This window comes from Lytechinus variegatus, chromosome 10, assembly GCF_018143015.1.
Source record: "Lytechinus variegatus isolate NC3 chromosome 10, Lvar_3.0, whole genome shotgun sequence".
NCBI classification, from domain to species: domain Eukaryota; kingdom Metazoa; phylum Echinodermata; class Echinoidea; order Temnopleuroida; family Toxopneustidae; genus Lytechinus; species Lytechinus variegatus.
In genome coordinates this window covers 32122598-32143824 of record NC_054749.1, presented here as the reverse complement: position 1 = coordinate 32143824, position 21227 = coordinate 32122598, and the positions used below count along the sequence as shown (strand labels likewise).

The 21227-nt window shown below is 34.8% G+C and overlaps 1 protein-coding gene across 8 annotated transcripts in view; it reads left to right on the top strand.

The window, feature by feature from the left end:
• The window catches only part of LOC121422279 (unconventional myosin-XV-like), an 80533-nt gene that overhangs the window by 9163 nt on the left and 50143 nt on the right, over positions 1–21227 (top strand). For 5 of the 8 annotated variants that reach the window (XM_041617211.1, XM_041617208.1, XM_041617210.1 and 2 more), the window contains exons 1-5: positions 1638–1919; positions 7661–7794; positions 11919–12023; positions 19053–19141; positions 20276–20339. In XM_041617211.1, the coding sequence (XP_041473145.1) occupies positions 7786–7794; positions 11919–12023; positions 19053–19141; positions 20276–20339 (267 nt within the window). In that variant the 5' untranslated portion in view covers positions 1638–1919; positions 7661–7785. Of the gene's footprint in view, positions 1–1637; positions 1920–7660; positions 7795–11918; positions 12024–19052; positions 19142–20275; positions 20340–21227 lie in introns of those variants that run through there. The other 3 variants (XM_041617204.1, XM_041617206.1, XM_041617205.1) reach the window with 1 other exon arrangement.

The window sequence follows — 21227 nt, the reverse complement described above, 5'->3', positions numbered from 1 at the left end:
CAAGTTTACACTTCTCTCAGTTTCTTGAATAATAGAAGTTACATTTGACAAAATGTGGACTCCCAGGAGCAAGATGTATCAATATTGCATTAACCATACAATGTGACAAGGCCTATTTTAATATTTGCAGTGTTGAATTTCATGTACTTCTCATTTTCCACATTTAAACAGATTTAACTCTCCATACTATTTCCAGTCTCATGTTGAGACTTTTGAATTTTGAAACATTTGGAATTTATAAAGGTACTAGAACTAATACTGAAGTCATTTTCGTTTGACGCCCTCTATGTCCATTCCAGTGATTACCCTCTGTGTCCTTATCCAAAGTACACTCTGTCTGTATTTTATTGCATCCTTTGACAACAAACAATGGGAATACCCAACACTTTACATGTGATTTTATGCATAAGGGGTGCCACGAGCCTAATTACATCAGGAGGGCTAAAGATATTTGTTCTACCCAACCCATTCAAATTTGTTTCAATTTGATGTTGCTGATTGACAAAAATGTATGAATATGATTCAAAATTTAACACTGATTCTAGAAATGGTAACTACTGAACTTCCTTCGCCCAAATTAGGAAGATAAATAAGTGACTTGGAACTATTTTTGACTGGCGAACTAATTAGTGCTATTTTACTGTTTCAGTTGGTGAATTCGATCCATTCAGTTATCTTCATAAATGGCAATTTATTTTTAAAATGAGCTGGCTATGGTACCCTTTCCTGGTCAAATATGGAATGTCAGATATATATCCTATCCAATGGTAGTAAACATTCCACCCTCTAATTTCACATTTATTTTTTATGAATTTTTCAAAAGTGCCATTTTAACAGTCTATGGGGAATGTTTTACACGCATGACACCAAGGGCAATTCCATGAAATGATCAACCTTTTTGTACATCCAACCCCCATTTTTCTCAGGTCTTCACTTTATAAACTCACCAAGTCATGGTCCTTTGAGAACATTACAAAAGAACCAGAAATCAGAGATAGAAAAGAAGGCCCCACATATAGAGGGTCGGATATACATATTTTGTGGAATTGCTCATAAACTAACTCCAATATTCTTGATGATAAGAAATGAAATATCAAATCTTGATGTAATCAAAACATATTTTCTGACTATATAGACACAGGCACAGCATGTGAATGTAACAATTTTTTTTATGGTACCTTGACAACTTTCTAGAATTGCTGCAGTGATTAGATGTAAACGTTCACACAAGTCATAAAGAATATATTACCGCAACAGCTGAATGAGCCTTATTATCAATGCAAACAAATTAAAAGAGCTTCATTGAATACAAATCAATGTCAAGTCCATTCCTTATTAAGGTGATCACGGGAGCACTAACCTGAAGTAATAATATATGTACACTTTGTAAGTACAGTTCACGTATATCTTGCTAATGACCATTTGTTATTTAATAGTTATTATCATGATGGTTTATTTATCTAATATTTTGTAATCGGGTCAAGTTTTCAGTGATACGAGAGCACACTTGATTTCATACCAAACAGCCATGGTCAGATCTGCATGATAGAGGGCAGTGTTGCACATGACGTCTACCCCATATCAGAGTTTGTTCTGTAATTTAAGTTGATTCGAGTGTGTACTTAGTGGGCTGCTTGTGTTTAATCTTTGGCAAGTCTGTTTGCATGGGGCCTACTGTTATTCGTTCATTAGGGGCTGCAGAAAAAAGGGTTTAAATACATATCACAGTCCGTCATCACAGGAGGACCCACATGAACGTGACATCGTCATTTCTATAAAAGACTTTTCGGCAGGAGCCTGAGTGAGAAACAAAACAATTTTACATGATACTGATTTACTGAAATAGGAGATGTGGATGGCATTCTGGTGACTTGACTGGGATATAATTAATCTGGCTATAGTTGGTGAATTGATTAAAAGTGAGTATGAATTGCGTCAATTATCACCTAATTGGGCATACATAAAGGGTTATTGTTGGGTAATTAGATTGGGATCTGTGTGTGGTGCTGCTGCTAGGTAAATTTGATTGTGGCAAAAATCTCATTGACTGCTTTGCTGAGCACAGACATTCATACTGCTTGTGTTTTGGTTTGATCATAGCTGTGTGTTAATTGTAGATTTATAAGTGGTAGGTGTGTGACTCTGAATAAAAATGGTTTAACTAGTTTCTGCAATTTTTACATCCACATTTGGATTGATTGATACAACCTTAGTATTTAGGAATTTCTAATGTCAATGTGTGAAACCTGTATATACAGACCACCTAAAGAGAAAAAAAGAATACGACATGTTGCTCTAAATACGTGGTGTGATATGGACTATTATTTCAAGGAAACATAATTTTTGGTCTTTGTAGACAGGTGGTCATTCTGTACCTAGTGGTTGCTATTGAATAGATTTGACTCATACTCTGTGTCAGATTCAGATATTTACTTCAATTTCCCCAAGAGAAAAGATTGGAAGTGTTGATTATAGAAAATATTAGTATGTGCTGCTGCAAGGTAAATTTGATTATGTAATTTAAATTTTGGAGTTCATCTTCTTTTTGTCAATTAGGAGCTTCATTTGCTTGAGTTTGTTATGTCAGGGAAGTGGAAGATTGCATCATGATATAGAACATATACACATTTGACAAAGCAATTTTTGTCCTGATTCGTTGATTGGTAAATTTTGTTGCTTGGATGTACAGTGTATACTTGTCTTGTGTTACATTTTGATTTGCCATAGATTTAACAATGAAAACTGTTGAAGGTAATACTGCAGTGTTAAAGCTACATGAATGTAGTCGATATTAATCATGATGTTTTTGTTTCTTTTCTAATCTCGCCCCCCCAAAAAAATTGTGTGTTTAAATATAGATACATACTACATATACTTCTACTATTAATACTACTACTACTACTACTATTACTACTACTACTGCTACTACTACTACTACTACTACAACTACTACAACTACAGCTCCTACTTCTTCTACTTCTACTTCTACTTCTACTTCTACTTCTACTACTACTACTACTTCTACTCCTACTACTACTCCTACTTCTACTTCTACTACTACTTCTACTACTACTTCTACTCCTACTACTACTACTACTTCTACTTCTACTACTACTTATACTACTACTACTACTTCTACTACAATATACTACTACTACTACTACTACTTCTACTACACTACTAAAACTACTACTACTTCTACTAAAACTACTAAATCTGCTACTCCTGCTACCACTTTAACTACAGATACGTCTTCATTGCTAATTCTAATTTTATTCGTTGATTATTGTGTTCTTTTAATATAACTCTTAATTTGTGTTCTTTATTAATTGATAATGATATCCAATTTATTTTTGTATTATTGTTAGTGTTTTTTAATTGTGAAGCTGTATATTTGTATACTTTTTTGTAAAGACTTTTCAATAGCTGCGATGCAGGTTTCCTCCAATATAAGTGAGCTTTGATGCATGTTTCATCCAATAAGCTATGATAATAAACCAAACTCTTTCTACTGTTATAGATTTATTTACTTGGTCTACAATTGTACATTTTGCAAAACGGCTACAACAAAGCATTTCCCCGGGGGGGGGACTCGACCAAAAAAGTGGTGGGGGTGTGCCGCGGGCGAGACAAAAAACGGGGGCCTTGGAGCGGGCTTATTGTAAAAAGGAGGGTCCTCGGAACGGACTTCGGAACGACAAATGTTTGTGAAAACGGGGGTCCTTGGAACGGATCGCCAGCGTGTGAGCGCGTATGCCTCCCTACGGAGCGGTCATGCGTGCATGATGCAGCTAGCGCGGCCTCCGCCGGGGAGCTCTGCGGCCGCTTTTCACCAAAATTGCAGCTCATTCAACGCGATCGGAGCGGCGTAACGAAAAATATGCGAAGCTTTGGAGCGGATTTCTCTCTTCTTTTTTCTCGATAAGAAGAAAATGCTATGCCTTGGAGCGGCTTTCTGTGTTCTTTTTCTCAACAAGGCAAAAATGCTATGCCTTGGAACGGAAATTTGAGTGTAAAAATGGGGGTCCCCTCCGCGGCACATACCCACTATGCATTATGTACTGAGTGCCCCCCCGGGAGCATTTCACCTTTGTCTACAATGAAAAAGCACATCAAAAAGTCACAATCCCTTTCAATACACTGTAAAAACTGTGGTGTTAAAACTGACACCAGTAGGTGTTCATAGAGGACCACACCCACAGGTGTAAAAATTACACCCTAGAGATTGCACATAACAACAAATAGTGTACATGTAACAACAAAAGGTGTTGTAATAACACCTATAGGTGTTAAACTAACACTGTCAATTTAACACCGGTGTAAAATTAACTGGTGTGGTCCTCTATGCACACTGGTTAACACCACAGTATTTGCTGTGTAGAATCACAATCATGACTTCATCTGGTCATCAGAGTCGTGATGTCATGTCCGAACAATTGTAGGTATAGAGAGGGTGTGATCTTTGCCAACATTCTTAACAGATCGTCAAAGAACAATCCTGGACGTGATGGATTAGCGGGTCTGGGTGAGGCTCAAACAAATATGACCAGCACTTCAAGCCCATAGATCTTGGCACCACGACTTGATGTCAATTGTTATGGGGAATGATGAATTTATTTCAGCATTATTGAAGTAGTTTTGTAGAACTTTTGACATTTAGACCACCATAGTGGTACTCCATGTATATGGATAAGGAAAGGTTAACTGCATTTTTTAACTCAAAGAACGTTATTAACTCAGCATTCATTATTAAAATCACTGTTGATCTGTATATTGTTGTTATTGCCAGTGGTGCTTCGACAAGCTGGTGTCCTGTGTACCAATTGCTGTAGAGATCTTATCTTATGGATGTAAATCCTTTCCAGAAGTAGAAAGAAGACCCTAATACTGGTTCTTTAAAGATAAATGCCAGTTGTGGTAACGATTTCAAAATGAGTTCGTACAGAATCCAATGAAATGGCCACCAACGTGTCTGTTTGTATTTAAATGAAAATTATGTGCCAAAGGATTCTGGAAGAAATTGTGTAATTGCTGAGAAATAAGCACGGGATTCGGGTCAAGCGTCGGGCCGACATTCAAAGCAATAATAATACACTGTCCCACGTGCGCGTATCTGTGTTAGTGATCTTCAGTGTGAACATTTTCAGTGTAGATTTCAAGATTTCACAAAGTTAAGTTTATGTAACTGTACCAGATCTAGATCTTCGATATAATGACAATTAAGCCTGGTTTTACAGGCTTTCTTGTGGAATCAATGTTTACTGAACTACTTTCATTTATCTTTAAAATATCCTAATACAATTGAAGTTCAATTTTGGCCTCAGAAAGTTCATCTATTGAAAAAGAGAACATTTACACAAACTTGAAAGTAGCAGTTAAACAATAAAAAAAAGGTTTAAAGGATTTAAATGTAAGTTAAAAACTTACAAAAGCCAGATAGAAGTTTGAGGATGCACTAGGAGGCAGATAAGTGAAAGTTTCAGCAAATTGTGAGTGAAATTTTAATAATGGTTTAATGAACTAAATGGTACTAAAAAGTTATTGTTTAATCAAACAATCATAATAGAGAAGTCAAAATTGGAAATGAGAAATAAGTCTTTGTAAAGCTTCAAATTATGCTTGAGTTAAATAAAAAAAAAATTAAGTGATCAGCCAAACAGTAACAGACTTTGTTCAGAAGATTTTTTTACTTTAAGGTTAAATGATCAATTTAGAAGGGGAAAACTTGTTAAAATTGAGTTATGAAATTAGCTAAACCAACAAAAAGTGTTAAGGGGAAGGGATTATGAATGTTTTCAGTTCGTGATCAAGCAAACAAGTACCTTACTTTGGCAAATATTTCACGAAAAATTTGAAGTCATGATATGCAATAAAACATAATCTTATCAAGGGAAAGTTTTTCTGAAACTTCAAAGTAAACAGCCAAGTAAACAGAAAACATATTCAGGGAAAGTTTACCCCAAATTCAGTTTATTTAAAGACTAACTCTGTAGATTAGTGAATTGAACTCTGTTTTCAAGGAGTATAATTTCAAAATAGAAAGGAAAGAAAAAAAAAGTTGGAATATTAAGTAAAAGGCTAAAAAAAATAAGTTGTAAATTCAGTTATAATTCTCAAAAAATGTATATTACCTTATGATTATCAAGCACAAACATATCAAAAATGAAAACTGACTCATTATGATATCGAGTTAATTTCAAGAGAATCAGAGAGTTGAGAATAGAGAAAATGTGATTTTTTGTACTAATAAAAGAAATTGTTTTTTAATGATTTGTATTTATTAACTCTTGGTGAAATACATGACTTATGAATCTTCCAAAAAAAGAGAATAAGAAGAAAAGAATAGTGATAATTTGATGTATTGAAAATCAGTACTTGTGGTCAATCTACATGTATTTCCGGTTATCTGTGCTTAGATGGCAACCGAACTGAGCCACATGTGAAAAATACCCGGAGGGGCCACTTACATTGACGAGTGGATACCATGCGCGACCAAAAAAACACGTAAAAAGGATGTCTTTTTCACGATAGGGCACGTTACGTACGTAACGTGATAAGGGTGTCAAAAACACAAAAATAATGAAAAAAGGGTATCCATTTCGCTAGGAAAATTACGTGTTTAGGGTCGAATTTGCGGGGATGATAAAACGAAATTCAAATGTTTTATAAAGGATGTCCTTTTTGCCCCAACACTTCGTGTTTAGAGTCCGATTTGCGCGAGGTGTAGAAGATGGGGTCGTACTAAACCAAATAAGGTATTCCGACGACCGAAGGACCCGTAACAATAAAACATTCCTGTACTTGTTTAGGGGTTCATTTCAGGGAATATTTGCCAAGATATATCGTTTTGTTTCCAATACTTGTTAAGGGTAGGGTTTCACACGCCAATACTTGCTAAGGGGTGCATTTTCAGAATATGGAAATTACGTGTTTAGGGTGCTTTTCGAGACCCCATGGTCGCGCATGGTATCCACTTGTGAATGGAAGTGGCCCCCCGGGGAAAAATAATTAAGAATGACAATTGCATGTAATCCCTTGACCATGGTTCAGAGTTGTACAGGTGGCATCATCATCACCATCACAGTTTTTATGAGTTTCAATGTTTTATTATGTGTGACTTATTTTAATACTTATAAAAGTTTTATAAAAAGATAGTATTAAAATTAGTAATGCTATTTCGTGTTTGGGTAAACCTTAAGTATTTAATTCTTCTTTTGAAGAAGGTGAGCGTGCTTCTACTCATGCCTCTGCTGTCCTCTGGAATGCTTTACCTAATTCAATGAGATATCAAAGTGATTTATGTACATTCAGGAGATCCCTCAAAACATATCTATTCAATGCGTAAAATACCAACTTTGAACTAATGATCCAATATACATATCTTGATTACTTTATTCTTACCTTACACTATTTCTTCTTTAAGCGCATAGGGACATGCTATGCTATGTGTGATGCGCTATACAAGAATTGAGCATTATTATTATTATTTTGAATAGAATTCATGAACAATAAAGACTACTTGATCCTCTGGAATTCTTTAACTAAGTTCTCAGAAATTTGAACAAAAGCTTTATGCTCTTGTAATCATTCTCTAATCATTTTTCTGTAACTCCAATTCTTCATAACCTTGTAATTTGGTTTACATGTTTCTCAGTTACAGATCTGTACAGAAAGGAATAACTTGTTCAAATCATAGGAGACGGAAAACAACAAATGGAGCATTGAAAGAGAAGGAAATCTGAGAGGAGTGACTCTTCTAAATCCAGTCATCTCTAAAAAAACAAGATGGAGCTGGTAAGTTGATATTTCTTAAAGGAAAAGTTTCATTTTGGGGAAAGGAGAAAAGGTATTGTTTTTTTTTAATTATTTTGAAATTTTATAAATGTCCATGTCTCCCCCCCTGAAATTATAAAGTGTACTTTGTTTGTGAAAAAGACAAATTAAAAACTCTTCTATTTGATCAGCGATAGATAAGCAAAAAAAAAATAATTTTGTCTCGCCTGTATAGCAGAGCTAGACTATAGGTGCCACTTTTCTGACGGCAATGGCGGCAGCGTCGTCAACGATATGAAATCTCAACCAAGGTTAAGTTTTTTAAATGTCATCCTAATTTAGAAAGTATATGAAGCTAGTTCATTAAACTTGGAAATGAGCATTCTGCCTAAGTTTTTGAAACACATGACAGAGGTCACTGGTCATTTAGGGTCAATGAAGTTTGGGCATGTTCAGGGTATATGTTCAATTGCCATCATAATTTTGAAAGTTTATGGATATAATTCAAGAAACTTGCACATAAGGGCAATCAAGAATCATAAATAATCCGTGCTAGTTTCAGGTCACACGATCAAGGTCAAAGGTCATATTTCAACAAACTGGCTATGTTGGGAGTAATTTGGGAATTGCTATCATAGCCTTTGAAGTTTATGGATCTACATGTAGTTCATGAAACTTAGACATAAGAGTAATCAAGTATCATTGAACATCCTGCATGACTTTCAGGTCACAAGACCAAGGTTAAAGGTCATTTAAGGTCAATAAACTATGGCCATGTTGGGGGTATTGTTGAATTGCCATCATTGCTTTGAAAGTTATGGATCTAGTAAATGAAACAAAGGCACATGGGTAATCAAGTTTCACTTAGACACTGCTCTCACTATCGTCCTAAAACTAGTTTATTGGAAACTAGTTTAACGTGTAATGAGAACAGTCGAAAATGTCTTGGAAGCGATCTTCCAAACCGGTTCACAAAACCACTTTGTGATGTAGTTTTCAAGATCGGTTTTCCTTGTTTAACTGGTTTTAGCGTAAATGAGGACACAACTGGTCTTCAGGAAGCAATCTTTGCACATTTTGAGAGCGCTACTCCATAAACTGTGTGTAGATTATCGATGCTGCGGTTTCGAATATCACGCGAAACATGTCACTCCCACCCCACTGAGAGCGTTCCCATAGCAACTTGGCCACTTTTCGTGAAGTGGTTTTGAAAACCATTTTTGGCTGATCAAATGGGAACGCTAGCATAGCAATCTTCTAAACTAGTTTCCTGAACCGATTTCCAGTAAGTAAACTATTTTTAGAAAGTATAATGAGAACGGTGTATTATTGTTTTTGCACGAGTCTCAGGTCACATGATCATTGTCAAAGGTTATTTGGGATATTAAAATGAATCTAGTCTTTTATTATCATATGAGTGGTGTTTTTATGAATAATTATACAATAGTTGTTTTCAAAGTCAGCACTGCTGCTATATTGAATCACGGCACGTTATGCAGGCGAGACTGCCAGAGGCGTTCTTTACGTACATGTATTAAAGACATTTTTTTAGTGAATATACATAATATTCTCTAAAAGTTGAACATACCATATGTTACTCCTGTCTTAGAAAGAAATGTTTTGATTACATGTACTTGCTGTACTTCGTAAGATTTCTTGCTTTCTAAACCAACTGACTTAGCACAAATTAGGCATCCCCACCATAAAGAATGCAGAAAGCATGAGAAAACAAAGCAAAAGAAAGCATAAAGAAGGGAGAAATAGATATATTGCATCCTGTGTATGTTGATGTACAGATATATGCCAAAAGAACAATATCCTTGTTGAAGGACAATAATGGACCAATTGTGTATTACCCTTGCTTATCGATATCATTTATACTTTGACCAGGAATTACTACCCCTCCTTTGTTTACTTTGATTTATACACACTCAAATAATCATGTACAATACAGACAGAGTTTTATGAGATACATGTATTGCTTTCATGCTCTAATTGTAGAGTTTCAATAACTAGTGATTTTAAGTAATAGTGTTGACCCTCAAGTGTCGATGATTGGCCAATTATGGTAGCAGAAAACCAAACTTAAAATAAAGTCGGTACTTGGTGAGCCAGTAAATGTAATTTGGGTCATTTTCATAAGCTAAGATTTAGGTGTTGGTGCTATAAATAAATATCTAAAATGTGCATTCAAACACCAACACCAACTTGAATTGACCAAATCTATGAGATATGAGATAGAGAATGGAGTTTACACATTGTTGTGTTTCCAGGGGCACAATTTCATTTACACACAACCAATCAGTCTTTATGCATGAACCGTGGCCTGTTATTGCTAAACTCTCAATTTGCCTTGTTTTAACAAAGTGGCAGTGAATTGTATCAAGCATGTTTAATATTTATCCAATCTTATATTTTGGGGGTATATTTTATTGAAATAAATCAACATTGCAATCAAGTTACATATTTACAAGATTGTAAGAGAAATATGACTTAAGTTTCCCAGAAGAGTGCCTGTACAGTTAGCTCAAATTCATTCTCGAGTTTGATGAATATATTATCATTTACATTTATATAAAGTTGATACGGTAACAAACATAGATAGATGAGAAGTTAGAAATTCCTTTATATTATTGCTACATGTATATGTCCCCTATGGTGGGGCTAAGACCTCCCCCCCTTTAGCCCCACCTATTTCCTGGGATTAGGAAAAATTGTGAGTCTATCTATCTATCTACCTGCCTACCTACCTGTCTGTCTGTCTGTCTATCTATCTATCTATCTATCTATCTATCTTTTTGTCTGTCTATCTATCTATTTATCTTTTTGTATATCTATCTATCTATCTATCTATCTATCCATCTATCTATCTATCTATACCAATGTCATGTAGATCAGAGAAATAAGCAGGAGCAGTTGATGAAAGAGAAATAGTTTGGTTACTATTTACAACCTGACTACCTTCCTGTCTAGTGCTATATTTAGATCTTAATCTTTTAGTGATCTAGATCTGATATACATGTAGATAGAATTTATGCACCTTTTGATGTTCTTAAGCTATGAATAATCATCATGATCATCATTATCATTCTGAAAGCAATAGTATGAAATGATGGAATTTATGAAATTTAATATTAAATAGGGCATGTAAAGTTTGATCTGTGCAATTATTGTCAATGATTTACAGACAGGAGAGCTATAGTAAACAGTGATATGATATCACTCTACACTGTACATGAGATAATAGGAGCTAATGTAAACAATATTAAGCCTTCCTGGCCAATGTACATTTGCATGTACTTTCAGTTTTTCATGCCCTTTTGGATATTATGACTGATATGCAGTGTGGAAGAAGATTTTGTGTGATAAAAGGAGAAGCAACACTAGCACAAGAATATAAATTGCTTTTGACAATGTTCAGCAGATGTTGACAATATTATGAAAATGGAAAACTGTAGCTTAAAAGAAAATATTGCAGACAGAACATAAAACTGCAAAAGGGAAAGATTCGTTTCAATTTTAAAATACTATTGCAGAGACAAGCTTTTGCATGACGGTGATATTGAATTGAATTGGAAATACAGAGCTACCAAGTATCGCGCATCATGCGTGAGACTCAAGCATTTTGGACTCTTGTTCATCCCCTCAAATCTCTGTCTCACGCAACTATCACAGCCTATCCCCATATACATTGTACACAATGTCTGTGATCTCACTCAGATTCACAGAAAATCTCACGCATAGCTGGTCTTTGAACTTGGCATCTCTGGAAATAGTTTGTTAAATTTTATTGATAACTAAACCGTACTATGTAGTCCAATTCCTGATTTCATTCTGTTATAAAACAATTGAATATATAGAAATGAACAATATAGTAGTTTGAAGGGGAGACTGTCCCCTTTGAATTTTCAAGTGACAAACTGGAGCTGGGAAAATGAAAAATAGAGGAAGACAAAAGATGAAAAACTGGTTAGATGAATATAAAAAAAGCACATGGAAAGAAACATGTATAGCATTCAGTAACCACCCCCCCCCTGCATTTTTATTATGAATCGACCCAAAATACTCTGATACCATCTAATGTCATATTAGGAGAATTATGATTGATATTGAATTCTAATTATTTTGTGTTGTTTATGTCACAGGGAACCCTCGTTTGGTTTGACAGTGGGTTGGAGTACCCTGTTCCTGGTCGTATCATCGTCTCTGATAGTGCCTCCATGAAGGTATTATGTGCCAGCGATGGAAAGGTAAGATACCGTGTCTTGCTATCTGTTAATAGAAAGTTTTCGCAACAGCTGCATGTATGCAGACGGTTTCTGGAACATAAACAATCTATTATCAAATGACCTTCACATCAATGAAGTCTTTTTCAAGGGTGGGTGAATTGAAACGTCAGCTTTACCATGATTCTGGATGAAGAACATAATTTGCGATTTTTTTGTCAGCTCCGAAAAGTTGGATGAAACTGGGAAATTCCATAAAATATGTACGGCCGACCTCCTATATGTGGGACTTTCATGAAATTTTTTGTCTCTGATTTCTGGTTCTTTTGATGGTCTGTATTTTCAAATGACCATGACTTGGTCAGTTTATATAGTGAAGTAAGACTTGAGAAAAATGGGGGTCTGATGTACAAAAAGGTTGATCATATTCCTGAATTGCCCAACTGTTGATCCTATTCACCAATTTTCGAGAAAGGCCTTCAAGGTTTCCATTGAAAATCATTTGCTGGATGCTATGATTGACTCTCGTTCACATAGAGAAAACTCACAATTGTCATTCAAAAGTAGTAATAGTGCTACAATGACTTAATCATGTAAAAAAAAACATGAAATGACCACAGTGTACATGTATTTGTTGTTTTTTTTTTTTGCATGACAAGACATTCCCACCCCACTTTCGGCTCACCTACCCCCACTTTAGGAGGAGGAGAAGTACTAGTAGTAGTAGTAGTAGTAGTAGTAGTTAGTAGAAGTAGTAGTTGTAGTCGTAGTAGTACCAGTAGTTACTAGTAGTAGGTCCAGATCTAATCTAGATAGTGTACATGTAACTAATCCTTGTGAATAATAAATTTTTGGAGAGCAGTATATTATTGGCTCTCGCTATGGAATAATATATCCCTATATCCCAATCAATGCCATATACATGTACATGTATAGTGAGAAATACCACTTTCACTGGCAATTTAATTACACGTATAGCTACAGTAGATGACTCATTGTATTTACCTTGACTTGTTTGATATACATTATAACATGCACATACATGTACAGTAATACATGTCTATGTGATTGTATGCCTGGCATTAACAATATACATAGTCTTAAAATGCTACAGGTGTAAGACTGAATGATTGCATCCACATCTACCTGTATATCAAACTGTTTAAATGTATTTTGCTCACCATAGGATATGCCTTTTTTAATTAAAATAATCAATCACTCATGGTGACTGCTAAAACAGATGGGTTTATCATGCATTTTTAAAATGAATTTAGTCAGTTACGAGTGCAATTTCCAACAGTAGGTTTGGGTATTTTGTGTCTATGTTTTTTGTATGTGTCAGGACCATGATGTAAAACAGCCTTTGGCTGATCTTGTTTTATCTTCATCTTGAATAAATATGTTACAATTAAATGAAATAATAGAAATAAATAAATTATTTTCCCTGCTATCTTTATTTGCTATTCAGAAATTATCTTCAATTGCCTTTAAAATAGTGTTTTGGAAAGGTGGCACATTCATAAATCATAATTATTTTACTTTAATAATGTATTACTGTCAAGTGTCATCCATTAAGATTTCTTATTAATCCAACTTGCTTTTCACATGTGATGACACAAAAATAATTATTGATATAATAATCATAATAGTAATAATGATATATGTGTCCTGCACACTGGATTCAGGCTGCTCAGCAAACAGTACAAGTTTTGCACATTTCCCTCTCACTGGGGAGCATTCCAGCCATGCACCATCAAAAATGGTTACACTTCGTAATTCTGAAGGTTCTTTATTCCGAAACACGGAAATTGCCTATACCTCGATGTTCTTTATTCCGAAAATGTAAAAGGGTTCGTTAATAGGAACATTTGTGGCGTTATTCCGAAGGTTCGATAATCCGAAAACAAAAAAAGGTTCGATGTTCTGAAGGTTCGTTAAGCCAAAAATGAAATAAGATTCGTTGTTCCGAAGGTTCGTTAATCCGAAAACGAAATAAGATTCATTGTTCTGAAGGTTCGTTAATCCAAAAACGAAACAAGGTTCATTGTTCCGAAGGTTCGTAAGTAAAAAAACAAAATAAGGTTCATTAATCATTTCGTTTTCGGATTAACGAACCTTCGCAATTATGAACCTCACTTCATTTTTGGACTAAGGAACCTTCGGAATTACGAATCTCATTTTGTTTTCGGACTAACGAACCTTCGGAATACGAACCTTCGGAAATACGAACCTTTGGAATAACGAAGCTTTGGAATTATGAATGTATGCGCAAAAAAATCATACTGGGCAACTATAACAATTTAAGTTTTGATTGATTGTCCTATGCATAGTCACAAGAGAACATATTCATATAACATTCATGTACAAGAAAATGAAATTATGTGAGCCAGTTATGGTAGAGTTTTGAAGTAAATCTTATTATGAAATCATATTTTATATTATTTGAATATGAGGTCTATGTGTGTAAAGAAAAACAAAAAAGTGGATCTCTGTTTTTTTCTCACAACAGAAAGTGAGGAATTGCATAGACACACAAACTGCAAACCAATGAATGGAATTGAGTTTTGTTTAACAATAGCAATGAAGTGGTCTCAGCTCAATTTCATTGCAATGTGATCTAACAATAGTCCGATTCACATGGAGATTATAGAACTTAAAGTTTACCAAAGTGACATATCAAATGGGCTAAAATAAATGAATTTTGAAAGCAATAAAAATAATTTAAATCTACATGCATTAATATGTGAAATGTATTAAAATTTGTTCATTTTTTTGAGTACCAGTAATTAATATTCTACTGATATATTTCATTGAGAAGTTGATTATTGTTTGACTTGAATTGTTTTTATATTTCACGAGTTGTGGGCTTTGTGGCCCAAATGGACTATGAATGAGAACCGAAAGTTTACATGTATATGAAAAGGACTTGTTTTCTAATGCACCTAGGAAGCTCTTAGGGCAATAGAATATATAGAAATAGTTTTTGCACTATATAAATGCATATTATTATTATTATCAATGTCATCATATTTTGCCCTTATGAGTGCTAGTACTTTTATTGCATATCAAACATTAAGTTTCACCCTGCTGCCGTCTGAATTAGACAACTATTGACTGTTGAGATTCCCCAAGCATTGGACGTTTGGATTGATAGTCCTTTTGACATACATGATGTTTACATTAACTTTATAAAGCCATGCAAAGAGAAGAAAATCCATATTGTCCTGAGAAGCAAAAGGGAATATGTCATATATCAATCAATGTAGAGTTATCAGTTTTTTTATTGAATACAAATTATGTTCTTATTCTTCGCCAAATAGGAAATATGCACATCCTTCTGTTTCTTAGATCAGAAAAATTATTTTTTGTACAATTTTAGGGGCATTGTGGATTGCAAAGGTCTAGTATTTTATGGACTTTCAAGGGAAGCCACTCGGGCTCCATGGAAATCTACACGAATCATGCAATTACCCTTTGGTTTTCGATGTTGCCTTTTTTGCATAAAAATTGTGTTTTGTTGTACATCTGAACAATAATATGATTTTTGTGCTGGTTGGGAGTCTACCCAAAATTATACCACCAATATGTACTGCAATTATTGTACAAAGCATTGTTACCTTCGGAGATCACTTTGCAAGATTCATCACTGTGCTCAATGTATGTTTAGATTATACAACTCCATAGATACATGATAAGTTTACATTGCATATGATTGCAATCTGCTTTTTTTTTTACATAAAAGTCATTTTTGTCACTTGTGCCCTTTTGCCAAATTAGGGCAGCGCTGTTTACACTCGCTAGTCAACTGGTGAAAATCTACAATGGATTTACCTGTGTTTGAAGAATGTGGACACTTGAGTCTAAAATACCAAGTATTTAGCCCATATATTATATTCCTTTTAGGGACAGTGGAGAAAAGAGAGAGAAAGAGAGAGTAAATATTGAAATAAATTGAAAAGGAAAGTCAATCAAGAGGGATCAGGTCTGTAAACCAAAGAGGTTCTGCATAAAACACAATGCACAATGTAACTTAGACCCCTGTTACATCTGAAAGTTTCCTACCCGAGACCCGACCGAGTCCACTTGCAACCTTGACTGGATTATTGGTGGATTAGCTTCGCGAACGGACCGAGTCCGAAATGTGGTCTGTTTACATCACAGTGTTCATTCCCTCCCCTATCGCCCTATCTGTACTGTTTCGAGCGGCATCCGATTGCTGACACCTTTAAAAGGCGCTCTCGATCTAGGCTCCGAATAATTGAAGTTACCCGAGATTCTGAAAGAATGCTGATGATCCCAGCAGTCGTTGAAGATATGATCGACTTGAAAAGGATACGTTTAAAATGCTTCTTTTCACTCAAATCAAAGACTTTATCAATCACAATTCACGTGTCGCATGTCGCAAAAACATTCGAAGAACGACGGGGCTGGGGAGGGGATAGCGCGCGCTATGACGTAATTTGACAGCTGGCGAACGGACCGAGATAGGTTCGAAAGCTTGTGTGCGTTTACATCTACGAATCGGTGGACCGGGGCCGGCCCGATACCTACCCGAGACTACCTCTGGATGTGGTCTCGGGTAGGTTCGCTAAAAGGTGGCCCGAGGTAGGTTTGGGATGTTTACATCTGATTTCTTTCTGACCCGAGGTAGGCCCCGGGCCGGCCCGAGGTAGGGAATCTCTCAGATGTAACAGGGGTCTTAGACTCTTACAGAGGATAAGGTATTAGACACTGTCACCAACTACTATCTAATCATGCTGTTTCCCTGTCGCTAGCAATTTTTTTGCGGTACTAATTTCCAGACATAATAATAAAAGAAGGTTTACAGCATTTTTGAATTTTGGATAAGTTCAAGTTAAAACTGCTGTCATTAAACATTATTTGACAAATCTGTTTAGATGTAGGCAGCCTGTATCAATAGAAGAAACACTGTAAGATATCAAAATGTGGAAAGGGGCAAAATCACCCTTTGAAAGGCCATTGACTAAACCTCTGTTTGAATGACATCGTTACAGAATTGTAGTACACTGGTGCAAGTTGCATTGGTAGCATATAGACTTGCCAAGATATATATTTTGTCTACTTTTGAACTTTGGAATATACATCCACCTATTGTGTAAATATTCAGAAGGGCATATCTTGAGATGACTGCAGTTATTTTCTTATATTTTTTTATAAACACAGAAGTGATCTTGAGCATCATTTTAGCATCATTGATATACGTACATGTATATTATAACCCTCGGGTGTTTAAATAACTCTGTGGAATTAGAAGGGCATATCTTGAGATGACTGCAGTTATTTTCTTATATTTTTTTATAAACACAGAAATAACTCTGTGGAATGGCCAGATGTACACGACAATGAAGGTGTATAGCACACAAAACCAATAGCCGACAATAAATCTGTAATTAATCATCAATGCAAACATCCCTCATACTACAGTAACCCCCCCCTCTCATCAGAAATAAGAAAGGTTTGGTGTTGTGTTCAAATTCCACAGTGTAATCTTAACACCTAAGTGTGTATTGGTTTCTTAACACCAAATGTTTTACAGCACACATCTTGGTGTTTTTTTCCCTATCATCCTTTATGCCAGATGTTCTGAAATATAAGACTACAATCTCCCATTTTTGTACATGATGATTTTGACTGTTTAGATATTTACCCAAATGTCATGATGCAAATAAGAAAGCATAGCATTCGTATGACAGAGGAGTGTTTTGGTAAGCCACAGGGATGCGGCCCAATAGACAAATGTTTGGCCAATGTTAACAACACTGCAACTTTATACACTTTATGATATTTAAGCATTAGCACCTTTCACACAATGAGAAAGTAAGTTTAAGATAGATCAAAGTTCATAGGGTGTGTTTAAGTGGTGTATTCAGACGTTTCCTGCACAAACAGATCAAGAATGTTGACTGATAAGAATCTAACTTTATGATGTCGTCTATGAATATACAACCGGAAAAGTGAGCATTCACCATAATTTAGCCATATGATGACAAAATAAGACGATTTAGTTGCTAGGTACAAGATGATAAATAAATTCTGAAAGAATGTGAAGTGAGCAAGGTGGTGGTTCACAAAGATCTGAATCTGACTGAAGTCGCACTTGAAATTATTATGTTTATCTTACACATTGAATCAGTTATCAATCAAAATTTGTTTCGTTCTTGATGGACAAATTGGAATTAATGTAATAAAATACAAAAGAATAAGTGGGATATGACATCATCAGCTTGATCATTGAATATTCGTGAAGACATGCATATTACTGTTTCGTCAAAATAATGCAAAATTTACAAAAATCATAACTTTGTTATTCCTTGTCCGATTTTGATGAAATTTTCAGGGTTTGGTATGTCTGATTAAACTTTTCCATTCAAATCATACTATTTCCAGCCTGGTGTACCACTTTAAATAGCCTCAGAATATACTGAAAATGAATTGCCTCTGAATGTAAAATTTAGTTTGCGCCTTGGAATTATTGAACATACCTACATGTACATGTATTTTGAACAGATATTAGTACTGATTTTCTTTTACAATGTCATTTATTTTCATGTAAACACATGTATAAGTTAATTATATCAGGTTGGTAGGTGTTCAGTTTTGTTTATAAAATTACAAATTTGAACTTGATATTAAACTGTGTATTTATTTTCTGAAATTGGATAAGAATTGTGCAATGTGAGTTATTTGACAAATCGGTATTTCATCATAATGCAATATACATATTTGTACAATATAATTTACAAACTAGTACTCAACAGTTGGACTTTAATTGTTTGTAATTCAAAGGAACTGATGCCAACAAGTTATGACTTGATTCATCAGAACAGATATTGGTATGGATGAATGGTAGTTTTTGTATTCCACAAACAAAAATACCTTTTTATTCCAAGAAATCATTGTAAGGATCAATGTTTCAAATCACTTAGTCTGTATTGATTTTCATAATGATGTACTTTGATTGAAATCCTATTCAAATCTGTCTTAAAATATCTATGGTCAATGTGAAGTTTTGATAAACTTTCTCCATTCCAGGAATACCCAATAGTAGACCCCAGAAAGCTGCTGAGGATCAGACATGATCAGATTGAACTTGAAAGCATTCAGGATATGGTTGAACTCAGGTAAAAAAAACAATAACAACAGAAACTATCCAATGTGTAGTAATTGTGGTGACATTAGCTTACTTCATACATATAATCTGGCAGATGAGTCTAATACCCCTTTCATAAACCCCATTAAAATGAATTAGGCGGCTAATAGCAGCATAATTTGGTCGTAAAATTGGAGGAGGACAAGAGTTATCCGCATTACTCTGATGCTGCTATTATCCGCATAATAGCAGCATCGGGACAAGATTGTGAGTTTATGAACGCATTTCCAAATTATGCGGATAATTGCCATGGTGCGGTCACAAGGTCACCCTTTTCCAACACAACCGCATCGGAGGGGGCGTGTCCAGTTGTCATGGCGATTATCCCCCTTTTTCAGGACGGGCGCTCGTAAAAATAATGCGGCTTATTTTCGGAGTTTATGAACGCAATTTTTATTGAATTATCCGCATTACTCTTAGGCGGCTAATTGGAGGATAGGTTTATGAAAAGGGTATTAATCACCTCAAATATGAATGAATAATTAAATAATTGCATTGATATGACTTAATAAATTTTCAAATGAACAAAAGATGAATTCATAAATCAATGATATAATTGACAAATTTATGCACAATTAAATAGATATTATAGTAATGAATAAATACATGTATTGTATTATATCTGAATAATTGTTAAAATATCATAAATTTAATTGGCAATGGATCTACTACTGAAAACAATGATGAGTCTAACATGTAAAAATTATATTCCTATACTCATTTGTTTTTGTAAGAAAGATTAGCCCTTCACCATTCCAAGGCCTTCCCACAGGCAACTATAAGAGATCTTGTGAAATGATTTGAAATTCAAAGTTAACATGCCATTTAAGGATAACTGCTTGGGTTTTATCCTTTGTCATGTTTTGATGGGGGGGGGGGGGGGCATGTGAAGAGCGATGCTTTGTAGTGGATCAATTTTCTGTGATATTCTTTCTCAAATAAAAAAGAGGAATTTGTTTTATATTTTTGATATCTTTAGTCCAAATTTAATATCATTGTGAGATGTGCATGCTGAAACATTATTGTGATTATAACTTATTTATAATTTGAATATGTTTGCTGAATATTTAGTTCCTTCCCCCCCCCCTCTCTCTTTAACTTACAGAGATCTTCATGAGGGATCCATTATATTCAACTTACATACCAGATACGAGAAAGGTCTCATATATGTGAGTATATATGTGAACCCCTTTCAAAACAGGAAATATATTCACGTCTGGTGTTGAATCAAATGATTATTGCTCCCAGAATTAGCAACAATAATCAGTTTCGGATTCAGATTCAGAATTTCAAAGAAAACATGATATAGTCAGGCATAATGATGTAGCCAAATGTAATATAAACAGATTAGTACAGTATTAATATTTTGAAAACGATGATGATTTTAAATTTCTTGGCCCATTACCAAATGTTTTCTATTTCCCTTTTACATGTTTTAGAGGAAATGCAAGATGCAGATGTAAATCATATTTGAAAAATTCATCATTTTCTTTCTTCTGTTGTATTGCATACCTTTTCCAATACTTTTTTTCATGACTGAAACAAATTAGACATGTTTGGGATGGTTACATGTCTTTGAAAATGTTCTTGCATTTCTGCTTCCGAAGATGGCATATTTTACCCGCAAGCAAAGATAGAGAGAGCTTTATAGTCTAGACTTTACACTGATTAAATTGGACTACGCCCCTATCATAATATTCCATATTTTTAGAAGCATCGATTTTTTAAGGTTGATTAATTGCAATCCATGGGACATAGCTGCTTATGCTGAAAACTGTTTAAAGGGGTTTGAATGATTTGAAAACAAAACTTTTGTATTATTCTTGAACTGCTTAGAGAGTTTTGTTCATTTTGTACATATCATTGTAATACTAGTATTACAGAAAAAATAGATAGATAGTTAGATGCATAGACAGACAGATATATAGATGGATGGATGGATGGATGGATGGATAGATATAGATGGATGGATTGATGGATGAGTGGATAGATAGGTAGATAGATAGATGGATGGGTGGATAGATAGATAAAAATTTGAAAGAGAGAGATCGAAAAAT